Below are 15,754 nucleotides of genomic sequence, written 5' to 3' on the forward strand. Positions count from 1 at the left end.
TAAGATTATGTTAAGAGGAAGACAGTAATTGGTGCATTTGTGAGTGCACTTCCAAGTACCTAGACAATACAATTGTCGGATGTGAGTCTGGAGTTCATTATCTTGATTAATATCTGAATAATCATAACTGGAATTGCTACAAAAACAAGTTAAAAAATGACTTTGGATGAGATTACAATGCTCATCTTCTTTGAATGTGTCATCTGCTGGATAAATTTGGAGAAATACAAATTATTGATGTCTCTGTTGTTGTGAGCCACGAAGAAACAACTCCAAGTTGGGACCATACAGAATGAATATGTTAACCAAATATTTTTTTGGATTTAATAATTTTCTGTAGAACATGATTTTTTTTTCTTAGAATTTAGTACTGTATATTTCAGAAAAGGATTTTCTTCATACTTGGTACCTATTCAATGCATATGTTTGATAGGACCACCCCTATATTGGTACCACAAATAAAGACCATATAATGGTTTAGAATTAGGAGAAGATTAGGCCCATCCTTTTGCTTATTTACTAACCTTACATAGAAAGCTAAATAGAATATCTTCTTTAATTAATATATCTTAGTTTCAATCTATTTCCGATCATTGTTGACATTGGAATAATTAGTTAGAATTTTTGTGAATAATGATGAGGTGTATGATTTGATCATAAGTGGTGGCACACAATGCCTAGATTTATTTATTTATTCATTTAAAATCAAGAGCATTGTTGTTTTTTTGTGCAATGTGTATCATATTGGTCCTTTGGAGTTCTTCCTTGTCTTGACTCCTCACAACTCTTTTATCTTCTTAATCCATGGGTGCTCCTAACTTAGCCAAGTGGGCATCTAAGTAATACTAGTAAAAAATTAAAAATTAAATAAAATTCAATGGAATAAAAGAAGAAGTAAATTTTATTATTAATTCCCCTAAATCTTAGTCCTAGGATAGATTGACCTTGCCATCCAATGCCCTGTAAGCTGAAGGGATACCAAAGATGTTGTTGATAATAAATTAGAAGTAGATAATCATTTCTTAGTACATGAGTGAAGAGATAGGTTTGCAAAAATGTTTGTCATCATGTTATTTTAACATCTCTACCATATAACTTGTTATATTATTATATAATAATTGCAAAGAATCGAGTGGTGAACTCATGAAAATAATAATTTTGTTAAATTTTAAAACACAATATGTATTATAATTTGACTCTAAATTCCTTCATCACACTATTATACAAGAAATCCTTGGTATAAAAAAAAAACTTTTGTTAATTTAAACACTAAAATCAATACCCAGTGCACATTTGTGTATATGATTGAAATATAAGAACACATTAAAGCTGTTTTAAAATAGTACAAGTTGTGTTAAAGCACTACACCTATATTTCATAAATATCAAGTCTATTGGTAGCACTCAGGTTATGTAGTTTTTTTCTACTTTGTTTTCATTTGTTGCAAAGAATTTACATGCATTATGCACGTAACCTGAAGTGCTCAGTGGTTTGTATTGAAAAATCACCCAACATTCATAACTGTGTTTAAAATTCATTGAAACAATACTGTTTACAGTGGGTGTGTATTCGTAAAATCCAAAAGCTGCTTTTAAAAATAAAAATTGCTTCCAATATGTGGGCAGTTTTGCCTTTGTCTAATAAAGAAAGCCGTTTCCTGGGGGTCGCCAATCAGGATCCAGTGGCCTAGTCAACAAGACTATCTGGCCATTTGCAACCCCACGACTGGTCAAACCCTGCCTTGTCATCAAGCTGACTCAGCATAATCAGCAAAGTTCGTGTGACGTGGCATTCGTGGTGACGAAGTGGTCCAGTGACTTATTGGCCAAGCTCCGTCAGGAAACAGGCCATTGGGAACGGGGTTCCCTTCCGGATCCCACGGCGTCTGGTGCCACCCAGGTTTAATTTCGGTGTCCAGCTGGACGAGCCCTGCCCTGTCAGCATCCTCCCTTTGCGACGCAGTGTGTGTAACGACGAACTAGGGCTTTGTTCGGAGGACCACAAGTGTGGAGGTTAACACGGCCGAGCTTTTTAGATCGACAGTGAATGTTCGAGTGGATTCACGCGTAGCTGCTGCTTAAAATCTCTTCTCGCGAGATCTTTCCTTGGGAGTGCTGTTGGGCCAGAAATCGGTTTTATTGATCAAATATTTGATAATTCATTGATGAGCACAATTTGGTCAAAGCCGCCCTGTTGGGCGGGTCGAAGATCGCGGACCCCAGAAAAGATAGAGCCACCACGATCCTCTTGTGAACGAACGTATGTGTCACGACGGATTGCACGACGAAAATTCTGGATCCTTCTGCTGTTATGATAATGCTCCCAGATTATCGTTTACCCAGCACTTTGGCCGATTTGTTGCCTACGAATGCAATAGTGTCGGGTAGCTTAGCTAGCTACGTCACAGCTCTAAATGAGCTTCGCCTACGTGGGCTTAACTATTGGAGATTTGATGCGTCCCCAGCGATTCCCTTTGAATTGTCATGCCGATGGTCCTCAGTTGAAGTAATGATCTGCACAAAATCTGAGATGATTCTGTTCAGTGCTTGCCTCAGTTTCCTCAGTGCTGTTATAGGAGTTTAAGAAAACGATCTGGGCCCTTTTGTGTTGTAAGCGTGTAGTGGGCTGAATTTGTAAATCCAAATTGTGCGCCGGTAGGTGTGGAGACGAGATTCTGGTTCCACGGGTTAGCATTTCTTCATGGACGAAGCGTACAGGTGAAGCGGCGATTGTTTGGTTTAAGGCGAAGGGACAGATATGACGTGGGAGCCCCGTTAATTCTTTTTTTGAAGGGAGGTGGTGCTTGGTGAGAAATCGTAACATTCTTTTCTGGTGGTGGAGCAAGCAAGGTTGAGGGTCGTGGTTGTGTTTTCTTCTGGGATGCGTATATGATTGCTGTCTTCTTGAGAAGTATTCGCATGGACTCTTATCCATTTGGTATCTATCTGTCCCGAGCTCTCGAAATTCGAAGAGAAGGATGATGTTCTCACACCAAATAAACTGTAATGGATTAAATAGTTCTGCTGCGAAATACCACGCTCTTCCGCACTGGGGAAATTCTTTACGTTAGTGGTTTCATGTCGCTAGATGTACCTGGTCGTTACGTGCAAGACTCGTTATTTCTATTCGATGACTAGAACTATTTGACTGGATTAGTCTTTGGAATAGAAGGTTTCAGAATTGGGATTATAGGAGGGTCGCCATGGAGTTGTACTTCGCTGACCATTTTAACCCTGTGTCGAAGTCAGACTGTTAGTCTTGTTCATTTCACGATGAGATGATGGGAATATTTCTCGGTACAGTCGGTGATTATTATATCTCTTTCTCACTTCTATGTAAAGTGGTCATAGCATAGTTTCGCCTGGGTCACTTTTTTGTGCGGTGGTGCAATTGGTCATTCTGTTTAAAGAATGGCCAGTGATTCCTAAGTTATCTGTTACTTTAGACACTATTGGAGGTAATTTTGAGCGATAATATTCTTTGGCATTGGTCTTCAAACACCGTGTGGCATGTGAGGGTGCCCAAGCCTGTTTGATGATCATAGTCATCCTGGTACAGTATAGCTGGACTGCTGCAAGGAGTTCTTACGTGTGAAGGAATTCCGATTTTGTGTCGTGTGCTTAACGGCGCAAAAGTATACATTTATTGATCTCAATATTTCATCAATTCGTCATGTTTGTGTGGCCTAATCCTTTGCGACGGTTCTTCATGATGTCGTTACATTCCAGGCGAACTAATGAGGATTTCGATTAGTTGTACTTCAAGCCTGACTTAAAGTACACTTAACAAATTCAGCAGTAGAAGCTGCCATGTAGTCATTGTTCCCCCTTTTCCTCTATTATGTTTTTTTCGAGCGAGTGATTGATGAGGTTTATCATGGGCAGCCCTTTAGATTTTTGTTGGTAATGTAACAATGAAGGACATACTGTGTTAAAGGAATTCTACTTACGAAGTGCAGTAGTTGTATGTAGGAACTGAATGAAGGCACCTTAACATATTCATATTGAGGAACATGGATGGTGTTGCTGAGGATATCTTGCTTTCTGAAGCTGATGAATTTCTTATTTGTCCTCTGTCTGGGGGTGGGTTTCCAGTTTTAAGCGTTAGGTGCGAAGATATCTTACGGGGTAGAGCATTTCGTCAGCAGCAGCAATGAATTTTTCCGGCGTGGATTTTACTTTATCTGGACAATATAAAGCCATGCTGGCACCACATTATTCATCTGAGAAGAATCGTAAGTCTTGTCAATTCAACACAACACTGCGTTCTGTATTTAAAACTGCTCAGCACATTAAGAGGATTTCAGGTTGTTTATATCTCCCATTCAATGTCCTTTAATGGCTCATTTGCATCTTGATTCATTGAGTTAGTCATGTAAGGTGAAGCTTGAGGCACCCGGTAACAATTTGGTCGATAACCAGGTACTTACTGAAGGTCAAAATTAGTGCACAACTGATTCTGATGCACCTACTTCCAAATGTCAGAGGCATTCCATAGCGTATATCTTCGCGCAACTAATGAACTTATTTTCACATGTGGTCGTTGGCGTGCATTAACTCGACCTGTGACTGAGATACCTGATGATGCAATTTCAGACGAAGGAGTTGAGAGATACGACCACGTTCAAGTTTCTAGTGGACCAGTCTCTACTTCCAGAGAGGAATTGAGAAGTCTTGTTCCTCCCAGACCGGTAATCCACATCTGATCAATATACCCTTTAATATTCATGGGATTCAGTGATATCCTTAGAGTTCTTAGAATCGTTTTTCAGAATTCTTTAGGGTGCTTATTTGACCAACTCGAATACCTTTTACAGGTTGTGAGAAGGTGGAATGCGCCAGAGCGACCTGTGGATTTAAAAAATGGGAAGTTCCCGTACTGTTTGGTGTGGGTACCACTACCAATTATTGCGTGGCTTGTACCCTTCGTAGGTCACGTTGGCATTTGCCGAGAGGATGGTGTAATCCTCGATTTCGCTGGAAATATTAATGTTGACAACCTTGCATTCGGCTCGTGCGCCAAATACGTGCGTCTCAGTCCCAACAATGTACGGGCCTGAACTTTTATCCATTATGAAGATGCTAGCTGTTAGTGTATATTTCTTTGATACTTTGATAGTTTTAGACTTCGTGTGACATTTGTCGACTTCTAAAATTCGATATTGTGGTGTACAGTGCTGTTTCCCCCATCCTCAATACGGCCATACATGCAAGGTTGCTGACAAGCATGCCGCTGCTGGCATGGCCTATTCTTGGGATGATGCGATTTCAAGATCAGTTCAAGTCTTTGGGAGAAAGTCATACAACTTTTTTACTTGCAACTGTCACTCATTTGTTGCGAATTGCATGAACCGGATGGCTTACGGAGGACACACGAACTGGAATCTTGTGGATGTCCTTCTACTTGCTCTTGTGCAGGGCGAATTTGTCGACTTCACCGGATTCCTTCGAGGCTATGTGCCATTCGTTGCAATCATGACCCTTGGATTGTTCATGGCAGATTGGGTATACTTCTTCTTCTGGGCCGGGTTCGCTACCCTACTCCTTGGGTGGTTCATTTATGGTACCTACGTTTTTGGAGGTTACATTGATTGCTGAGGTGGTGCTGGTACTTTTTGGAACGGATTGATAGGTGTGAAGTACAGATTCACAGGGATAGTCCTAAATTTTTAGAAATGAAATCTATATTTAGGCATTGGTGAAGGTATATTCAGGGTTTGGCGACAGGGCTAAGGTGGTAAGAATGTATATTTGTAGAGATTTGTAGACTTTGGGTGAAATTGGTGCTGTTCGAACAAATGAAAGCATGGATTAATGGCACGGTTGAGAACATTTTTGTACGAGACCTTTCTTAAACAGCGATGGTCAAACGTTGAAAAACGTCTTCGGGCATATTTGAAAAAGCTATCGTTTTTCGATTACTTCGTGTGTTGGCTGGTGAGGAGTATGTCCTCTACCACCAAATTTGTGTGCTGAAGAATTTCCAGAGTTTGATTGAGGCACCGCCTCATGGTCACGGTGGCTGTATTTCAACCATCAGTTGCATATTTTCCACTATTTTTTATTGTCAAACCAGTTTGCCCCTTTGATCATGTTTCTATCTAACTCCGTTCTTGGACAAGTAGGCATTGTTCACACTGAGTGATCCTTTGATCATTGCATCAGCATGTTCACGTGCTAATTTACAGTGAACTGAACGATTACATCCACGTTCATCTCCTGTGACGAATGTCTTGCGGGTTTGAATTGTAATGATGGGAGAGACAGAACAAGTTTGATCCTTCACTTCTTGTAACGTGAATTGGCCCTTATAGATGTTTACGAGTAATGGACGACATCTAGCGGGGCAGTTGTACACACATTCAGTAATTTGTGTACCATTAGTTGAGAGACTTCCAAGGGTAACGCCGAGTATCTGTCCCACAATGTCCTCCAATTGGACTCAAGAACTCAGTGATATTCGTGGATCAATTATTGCTACAGTTGCAAATTTCTTGTTGATAGATGCCCTAGACACTGCAACTTGATCCAAACATCGTCCTGTATCGAATGCCAGTGATGCCCGTGAAACATCCCTCACCGACATCGCGCGGAGCTCTGCCCGCTTCTGCCGTTGATGAATGTTCACGCCCCCGCCAGCTCCGTCCCCAAGATTCCCAACACCGCTTGTGCTCTCCACTGCATACAATCACGAAGCACAACGAAGCACGTAAGCGATCTTGGCAATCTTCAGGACGGAGATGCTTGGGATAATGGCAGAAATGGGCAAGGCTCTGCGAGATGTTCTAGGAGGGATGTTAAACGAGTGCCCAGATTTCAGCTTTGCCCCGAGTGCTCAGCTTCCTTCGATTCGGAGGCATATCTCATTTGTCATGCAGATTATGATGTTCAATTTAAGTACTAGAATGTAATTGTAGAACTGTTCAAGAACTGTCCCTCTTCTCTCTCCATTGGATTCGGATGTCGGTTGGGTGGAGGGAAGAAAGAGAGAAGCAACGTATAAGGTGCTTGAAGTCCCTGAGAAGCTTCATAATTTAGGCTCTCATTTGAGGCCGAGAGTTCTTTTTTCTTTCAGCTCCAAGCATCTGACAAAGATTCGATCTTCCGCATGAGCTCCTCTTGGGAAGCCAGTTACTAATTTGGTTTTCTGCCTTTGAACATAGGTTCACATCTGCTTCTAGATCGTAAGTGACGAACTCGACTTTTAATGGCATGCCTGTTGCAGATTCAGCTGATTTGTGAACCTGTCTCGATAGATTGACATATTCACGCCGGTACTCATTTCACATTATTTTCGATGAACTGCTGCACTACGAAATTTCGATAAATATTTAAATTCAAGTACATTAATTCTTAAAGACTGATTCACAATGACAAAGTTATCAATGCATTCGTTAACTTTGATGGCTCCTGGATCCGTCTATTATCAGACCAGGCCTAGATCATGAAGATGAATGCTACGTATAGCTTAAAGCTTGCTACTGTCGTAACCGTGCTTCTGTCTGTGAGCTTGAGTTCCGTGCGTGGAGCTCCGTATGGATGGAAGGATGCACACATCACCTACTACGGATCACCTAATGGTGGTGGAACGCAGGGGGGGCGCGTATCAAAATACATACGCCCTCGGGTATTGACCCTTGACTGCGGCATTGAGTTCTCCTCTGTTCCAGGGTGGAGCGGCTTGCGAGAGCTGCTATCAGCTGAAGTGCGCACTCGTGAGGGCCTCTTGAATCGCGCGAAACTGGTGCTGGAACTATTTTCGCACGATCGTTGTGACTGCCACTAATCTGTGCCCTCGAGGCTCTCACGGAGGATGGTGTGATTATCGCCCTCACTTCGACTTGCCAATGCCCGCATTTACCGCGCTTGCAAGACGTGAAGGAGGAGTCGCTCCCGTTTTCTACAGGAGGTATGTGACTTTCTGTAGTGCAGACATCGTTCTGCATTGCATTTCTTAACATGAACTCATCCTGCTTGTAAGGTACTAATGGTGGCAAGGTTACTTGCGATGACAGGGTTAAATGTGTGAAACGCGGTGGAGTTCGATTCACTATCGGAGGAAACCCATACTTCACAATGATTTTGATCGACAACGTTGGAGGTGCAGGTGATATCAGGTCTATGAGGGTTAAGGGGCAGTATGGCGGTTGGGTGAACATATTCCGGAACTGGGGATCGATACGGACTTGCCGGACCAAGGTAGCTGGAGCATTGTCTTTCATGATCACGACGACAGACGGACGGTCCATAGTGTCCAACAGAGCGGCAAACGTGGGAGGGCTGCCAGTTCAGATAGTCCCACTGGGACCCATCGCGATTCTTAGTCTGTCTCGCAAGGGACCGTTTCGATCGAAACTCAACGACGCTCCTCGGACCCTGATGTGCCTGCAGGAATGGCCCGTTCGTCCGCGCGAAGCTGATCGCAGCCCGAGACGGTCACGAAGACCTGCTGCTTCGCTGCACATTCTTTCAGTTTGGTAGTCCCCAGTTGCTACAATCGGTACGATAGAGGGAAGGGAAACAAAAAAAAACAAAAAAAAAAGTAAAAAGTGAAACTACTCAACACTTTTTCGATCCAGCCAATCCTGCTGGACCATTGCATTTTCATTACACTTAGTGCTTGAAACACTTTTGACAGATCTTCGGTGTGAAATAAACACATGATAAACTCATACTGTTGTGTATCCGCGTCTTGTACTTCTTCTTTCACTAGACATTAGCTCTGTGATTTCTAAACCTCTTTTGAGAGTCGGGGTCGTTATATGCTCTACTTGTCTTTCAGATCCTCCACCTGCGTTGTGAGATCTGAAGGCCTGAGGCATTGTTGTTTCTTCATGTACACAGACACACATACGTTCATACATTTGTGTTTCATGATGATGATGCTGTTGGGGAAGTGAAAAGGTTAGAACTATCAATATGTGATGTTCAGACTCCGATGTGGTTCGCTGATTAGAAATTCTGCATTGATGTTTTTAGGAGTGATAGAAAATCCCATGTTTGAGTTGGAATGCATTGTGTTAAACCTGCATGTCTTTTGAGCCAAAGACATGTTGCCATGAAATATAATTGAAGAGCAAACATTGTGGTAAAACTCCACACTATTCAAATTGAGATGCTTCAGTTTTATTTGTTGCTGACTTGTTTTTCCACTGGTTGAGGAAAAGCAGTCACATTGAGTACATTTAAAGCAAGTGTGTATATCCATGGTTGGCCACGAAAAAGTTATAAAATTTTAATTTGTGGTTCCTAAGTCAAAATCTAACCACTCTTAACTAAGAAAATATAATTATTATTTACTATATATTTATGTTTTCTAGTAGAAACTTGTGCTGTTGGACATTGCAATCTTTGGCATATCTATCTACTTTCTTATTCATCCATGCTTCCTTGTATTCATTAGTTTCCATGTTTTCTCATTTCTATGTTTTTTTCTAAGTTCTCTAAGTTTCTTGCATTATACATACACATCTATTATATAAATCGTATTGTAAAATAGCCAATTGTGTTTCATTTTAATGGAGAAGATTTGAAACTTCTTATTTAAAAAATCTAAATTCCATTTATATCTTCCTATACCATAAAAATATATTCTTTTCATAATAGAAGTACATGGAAATCTTGCCATATAATATACTTCTAATAATAATAGAAAATATTTTGTATAATTATATATCATGTGTAAGCTTTTAGAACCTTAGAAATTTCAAGGACAAAAATTATTATAAATTTAATACAAAAGTTATATATATATATATATATATATATATATTTGACACTTAGAAACACAGTCCATAGTACAAATAAACCAAATTTCATGTATACATAAGTCAAAAACTTATCACAAGCTTTAAAGGAGGTTTAATTAATTTGATTAGCGAAACTTTAAAAATTTCAAGGACAAAAAAGCTTAAATTCTTATAAGAGTAATCTACAATAATTCTATGGTGATTTCAATTTTGATTACTATAGAATCCAAAACTAAAATCACCATATATTAAAAATCCAAAATTAAAATTCTCACTAATATTCAAAAAACTTCTAATATTAGATATAAGAAGAGCATGTGAAATAACTTGCATTTTAACAATGTTGAGAGTAAATCCCTATGGATATTTGAGTTTCATCTCTAAAAAAATTCAAGAAGCACTTAGGAATTGAGCAAATAATTTCTTGCTAATGAAATCTATCTCTCTTTTACATTTTATTTTTATTTTTTTATGATAATTCTTGTTTCTGTACTCATTTCAACTCCTTATTTGAAAAGAATTTCATTGCATGCTTTCAATTAGGTAGAAATTCTAAATATTAGAATACATAATGTGTCGTTGCTAGTCTCAATAAAAAACACAATTTAGATGCACTTGATGCACTTGTTTATCTATTTTTCAAAGTTCTTCTATTGTTATCTTGATGTCATTTTTTATTATAGAAGTGACCTTGCTCTTCTAAAATCAAACCCAAATTGTGGCAAGAGATACAAGTCAATCTTATCTTTTCTCTATGATCAATATACAAGTATCATGGTATTATATGTAAGAACAATGATCTGCCAAACATAGCTTTGATTCTTATGCAGATGCTTTCTTTTCATATTAACTAAAGAAAAAAGAAAAAAAGAAAAAGAAAAAAAGAAACTTTATCAACTTTTTACCATTGCTCATAATGCAACAAATACCTTTGCAAAATAGTTATTGTCACCATTTCATGCATTAAGAGTACATTCTTATAAAAGTTGGATAGATTCATGTCAAAATAAAGCAAGGAGATATTTTTCTTGCAAAACTATATAGACATAGTAATATTACCATCAATTTTTCATTAATTTACACCTCTTGAAGACCTCTTTTTTTAGCAACCAATTGCTTGTTGAAAAAAATTGTATATCATTTAAAGTTTTATTTTTATTTTTTATTTATTTTATTTTATTTTATTTAAAATGCAAGGATAAATTTTTGAATCCTATTGATCTCTGATATTTATCTAATAAATTATTATCTTTTTAGTACATTCAAGTGCATTTTTTCTAATTTATGTATTTGATAGTTTTTAGTATTACATTTAAAGAATATATCATATAATTTAATATATTTATTTAATAGTATTAAATACTATACTTTTGGTAATATTTGTTATATTATTCATTGTGCTTCCTTTTTGGCTTGCCTTACAATTATAAAAGTTTGGATAGAATTTTATAAAAGATTTTTGTCTTTTTTGATTTCACTATCTTTTTTATGGAATTTGGGTTAGTTATTTGTTGACAAATTTTCAAAGTAGAGAAGAGAGTTTTTCTTGCATTCACTGTTTCTGTATATTCTTGTCACAAACATACACATATAAGCCAATAATTGACTGTATAAATAGATAGAAGTAGATAAAAGTAAGTTAATTCTATAATATCTTCTAAAAAAGCTTCTTAGAAGCTTTATAGATGCTCTTTTGACTTTATAGGTGTCTATTATTGACTTTTAGGTTAAAAACTTGGTCAATAAGATAACCATGTGCCATATATGTTGGCAGCTTGAAGAACAAGCTAATTATGTGGCACACATGTAGAAAAACTTGCCTTGTAAGTCAAGACATGTGTCTTACAAAGTTAACACATATTGGAGGTCCAATAGAATATTGCCATGTGGCCCTTTATTAGATAATATATATAGAAACAAGAGTAAAGCCTTCTTGACTCTTGTCAATTCTTTTCTTGCTTCTAGTCTAGTTTCAAGAGTCTTAAGTTTTCTTATCTTTTGGCAATAAGACATTTCAGTTTTTTTTTTTAATATACATACTTTCTAATTTTTATTTTGTCACTTTTTCTTTGACATAAATTTCATTAGTTTATGCATCATTTTTCAATTTGTGTCTTTGATAAATTGACAAGAGTACACTTATAATATCAGAGCTTTGTCTTATCTTGTTTAAGAGTGGATTATCTTTTTCTCATGATAAGACATAAGCATATTAGAAGTTGTGGATTACCTTTTTCTAAACTGATATTAGTCTTATAATTTTCTTTGTCCTCAAGTCCTTTCTTCTACTTGTCTTGAGTAATATTGGATATTTTTCTGAGTGTTAGTATGGCAGAGCTTCTTGAAATGAAGAGTGTAATAGCACAAATGCAAGAGTAATTGAGAGAGTTGATTATTGCGATGCATCAACTTAGCTTACCACCACAAGGATCAACAAGAATGGCAGGAAGTGAAGATATAGAAATGATTAGAGCTACGTCAATATTTGCACCAAATCATGTCCCTCCACCCATGATGGAACATCCTTCAAATATTAGAAAACTAAGAATTACCCTGTCCAAGAAATTTAATAGTATAAGATCTAAATTTTGAGGATTTATCAATCAAGTACAACTTTTGATTGAACTTCAACTTCAAAGCTATCCAATTTTAGGATCACAAGTTAGATTTATAGGTATACTTCTTTCAGGTTCAGCAATATCATGATTTTCATCTTTTCTTGAATAATGAGATCTAATATTGGATAATCTGGAGGCATTTTTGATGGAATTTTGATCTATGTATGGAGAACATGATGCAACTCATGTTGCAACCAACAAGATCTGTATTTTACGACAAGGCAATTGATTTGTAACATTATATGCTTTATAGTTTTGACAACTTGCAACTGATATCAAGTAGGATGATGCTATATTTATTAGCCAATTTTTTTATGGATTATAATATGAAGTAAAGAAATTGATGCTCAACTTACTTGATCCTCAAATATTGCGTCAAGCAATTCACTTTGCTGTGAAATGCCACCATCAACTTTTTGAATTTTGATTTGAGAGTCACACAAGTAGGCCTCAACGTTACTACAATTTAATAGCAATACTAGCATCTCTTCAATAAAAACATTCAAAAGTAGAGGATATGCAAATTGATGTGGTATGTTTTAAACCTCTTACCAAGTAAGAAAAGACTCGACGTTGTGGAGGTAGAGAGAGTTTGTCTCAAGAAAGCGTTGGGCTTCTAGCTGCGACTAAATACTCAATCAAGTCTAAGATATAAAATACTAAGTTTATATATATAATGTTTTCCATTTTTGAACAATTACATCAAAACATAAGCCCAAGTACCAAATAAACACTCAAATGTATAATAAAGTATCTTAAAACCTTCTATATCCATATGAGAAATATTTTCCAAACTTCAACAACTCTTATGTCATGATTGGATTGTCTAAACTATTTTAAAATTTACTTGAAATATTGATATACTTTCAAAAACTACCACAAAAAAATTCAACTACAAATTCATTACGGATCTTGAGATATCACTAAAATCCTAACAGTAGCTTTAAACCCTAGCTTATATACACCTACATAATAATTTCTTTATATCTCACAAAATAAGTACTCAAATACCATGAAACATTGATATATAGCTTTTTAACTTAATAACTCACACTTATGTGAGCCAAAAATTCATCCAAAAACTCAAGCTATGGCTCCAAACATTACTATCAACAAAATGACTCACTTACTGTCTTTGAATTACATGTACTATCTTCAATGCCCTATAACTCCTTCATCTAGACTTGAAATTCATCAAAATGTATATATAAAATATAGCCAAAAAAGTATTCTCTCCAACTCTAGTTGCTGATATTTCATTGCTCTCCGTACGCATATGTTATGCTCCAAAGAGTGACAGTAGGTACAAATTTGACACCTTAACTTTGAATACCTATATCTCCTTCATAAAAATTCAAATTCATACAAACTCTTCACCCAAATTATACCTAATATCTTAAACTTGCTGACTCTAGCCTCCAAAGCTCGAATGACTTTGAAAGAGAAACTCTAATTCCTAATAAGGCCTCGGGCAGCCTCGTTGAAGCCCATTGGGCATGGCCTTTGATCAATAGGAATGAAGATCTCCATTCCTTGCCTTCATCCAACCATGCCTTCCTTTCATCCCTCCCAATAAGCCTCCTAATAGTTTAGACTTTCATCTTTAGACTCCAACCTCTCTTAAGTTTTATACTAAATATCTACATTCTACATAATATAAATACTATAATCAAAATAAATAAATCTCCAAATAAATTTTTCTATATCAATTCTGTTTAAATTTATTTACTAACTACTCTAATCTACATCAAGACTTACAAACATATTATATGTCTTAATTAATTTTTACATATTATAATCAATTCCAGTACGACATCAACCTCTTCCAAACTTGCACATCCTCTAGCATGTGCTAACCTTAATTCTTATTTTCTTCATCTTCATCTATGTTTGCATCTTCTTCTTTATATTCTTAGTCCAAATATTGAGGTAAGAATTCTCGAAGGTCTTCTATTTGAAACCGCTTATCTCTTCTCTTAAAAGTCTTCACTCTCTTCCTTGCTATTGGAATTCTAATGATAGCTCCATCTAACTAACAAAATATATATGTTTCATTGTGTTGCAATATTACAATTAAATATGAATCAAAATATTATTTATTTATTTATTTAAATATTCTTCTATCTATTATATTAGTGGTCTAAAAATGGTAAGAGATATCCTATGCTTTTTAAACTTTACTAACTATTATTGGATCTTCATCAAAGACTTCTCTGGAGTTGTAGTCCTACTTATACATTTGACTTGCAAAGACAAACTTGAGTGGAGAAGAGAAGTTGAAGCATCTTTTGAAGCTTTGAAGTCAACTTTTATTTTTGGACCAATCTTATATTGCGTCAACTTTTCTAGGGCATTTTTTATGGAAACAGATGCATCAAAATTTGCTTTGGATGTTGTATTATCACAAATAGGAACAGACGATAAACTTCATCTAATAGCTTTTTATTCCAAAATTTTTTTAGTAATTGAGATTAATTATGAAATCCATAATAAAGAGCTTCTTGCAATTGTGGATTCATTTCAAGAATGTTGTCATCATCTAAAAGGTGCTTACAATCTAGTCACTATATATATATGGACTTCAAGAATCTCAAGTACTTCATATCAATACGTGTTTTGAATCATTGCCAAGCCCATTGGAGCATGTCTTCATCAAGATTTGTTTTCCACATAACATATTGACCTGGAAAATAATAAGATTTGTCAGAGTCTCTTTCTAAACATTCTTATCTTCTACCAAAAGAAGGAAATGCATCTTTTAATCAACAAAGAATGATTCTCTTGAAGCCAGAGCATTTTCATCTTCGAGTAATGAAATCAACATTGAATATTCATTCCACCTTTGTGAAACAAATCCAATCAAGTATGTCTTCTGCTCCTCTTATTCACAATATCAAGAATCCTTCTTTTAAGTCGCATGATACTTCTAATTTTGAGTTCAAAATCAAACTATTCTATTTCAAAGGTCGATTATATACTCCAAAAAGAGAAGCACGATTACGTTTTCTTTAAGCATGTCATGACTTTTCAGTAGCAAGATATTTTGAATACAATAAGACTTTGGAGCTTATATCTAGAGATTTTTAGTGGCTACAAATGCAGAAGGATGTTAAAGACTTTATTCAATCATGTGACATTTGTTCAAGATCAAAAACTCTCTATCATTGATCTTACGGACTTCTTCAACAATTATCATTCGTGAACAACAATTGTCTTTTCATTCTATGGATTTCATTATAGATCCTTTAATCTCAGGTTCTTATGACTCTATATTTGTGATAGTAGATCATTTTATCAAGATGACACATTTTTTACCAAGTACAAAATCTATTACATATGAAGAAACAGCTAAAGTCTTGTTTGGCAGTATCTATTGATATTATGGATT

The 15,754-nt window shown here is 36.4% G+C and overlaps 1 protein-coding gene and 1 pseudogene across 6 annotated transcripts; both read left to right on the forward strand.

Annotated features, from left to right (window-relative positions):
- Positions 1-2,335: 2,335 nt before the first annotated feature.
- Positions 2,336-5,902, forward strand: LOC112294890 (protein REVERSION-TO-ETHYLENE SENSITIVITY1). Of its 5 annotated transcripts, XM_090244085.1 has the most exons (6): positions 2,336-2,505; positions 2,659-2,806; positions 4,095-4,234; positions 4,596-4,690; positions 4,817-5,047; positions 5,175-5,902. In XM_090244085.1, exons 3-6 carry the CDS (start codon positions 4,153-4,155, stop codon positions 5,595-5,597), a joined length of 831 nt encoding a protein of 276 aa, XP_090100211.1. In that variant the 5' UTR covers positions 2,336-2,505; positions 2,659-2,806; positions 4,095-4,152; the 3' UTR covers positions 5,598-5,902. The 5 variants fall into 5 exon arrangements, with proteins under 5 accessions (XP_090100211.1, XP_024401640.1, XP_024401641.1 ...); XM_024545872.3 differs by lacking the exon at positions 2,336-2,505 and having other exon boundaries at positions 2,532-2,806; XM_024545873.3 differs by lacking the exons at positions 2,336-2,505; positions 2,659-2,806 and adding an exon at positions 2,819-2,937.
- Positions 5,903-6,665: 763 nt separating this feature from the next.
- LOC112294729 (expansin-A4-like) lies at positions 6,666-8,671 on the forward strand (annotated as a pseudogene). Its single transcript, XR_016498055.1, has 2 exons — positions 6,666-7,908; positions 8,015-8,671. The product of XR_016498055.1 is annotated as an expansin-A4-like (transcript).
- Positions 8,672-15,754: the final 7,083 nt, after the last annotated feature.

This window comes from Physcomitrium patens, chromosome 17 (genome assembly GCF_059467195.1).
Source record: "Physcomitrium patens ecotype Gransden chromosome 17, ASM5946719v1, whole genome shotgun sequence".
Taxonomy (NCBI): domain Eukaryota; kingdom Viridiplantae; phylum Streptophyta; class Bryopsida; order Funariales; family Funariaceae; genus Physcomitrium; species Physcomitrium patens.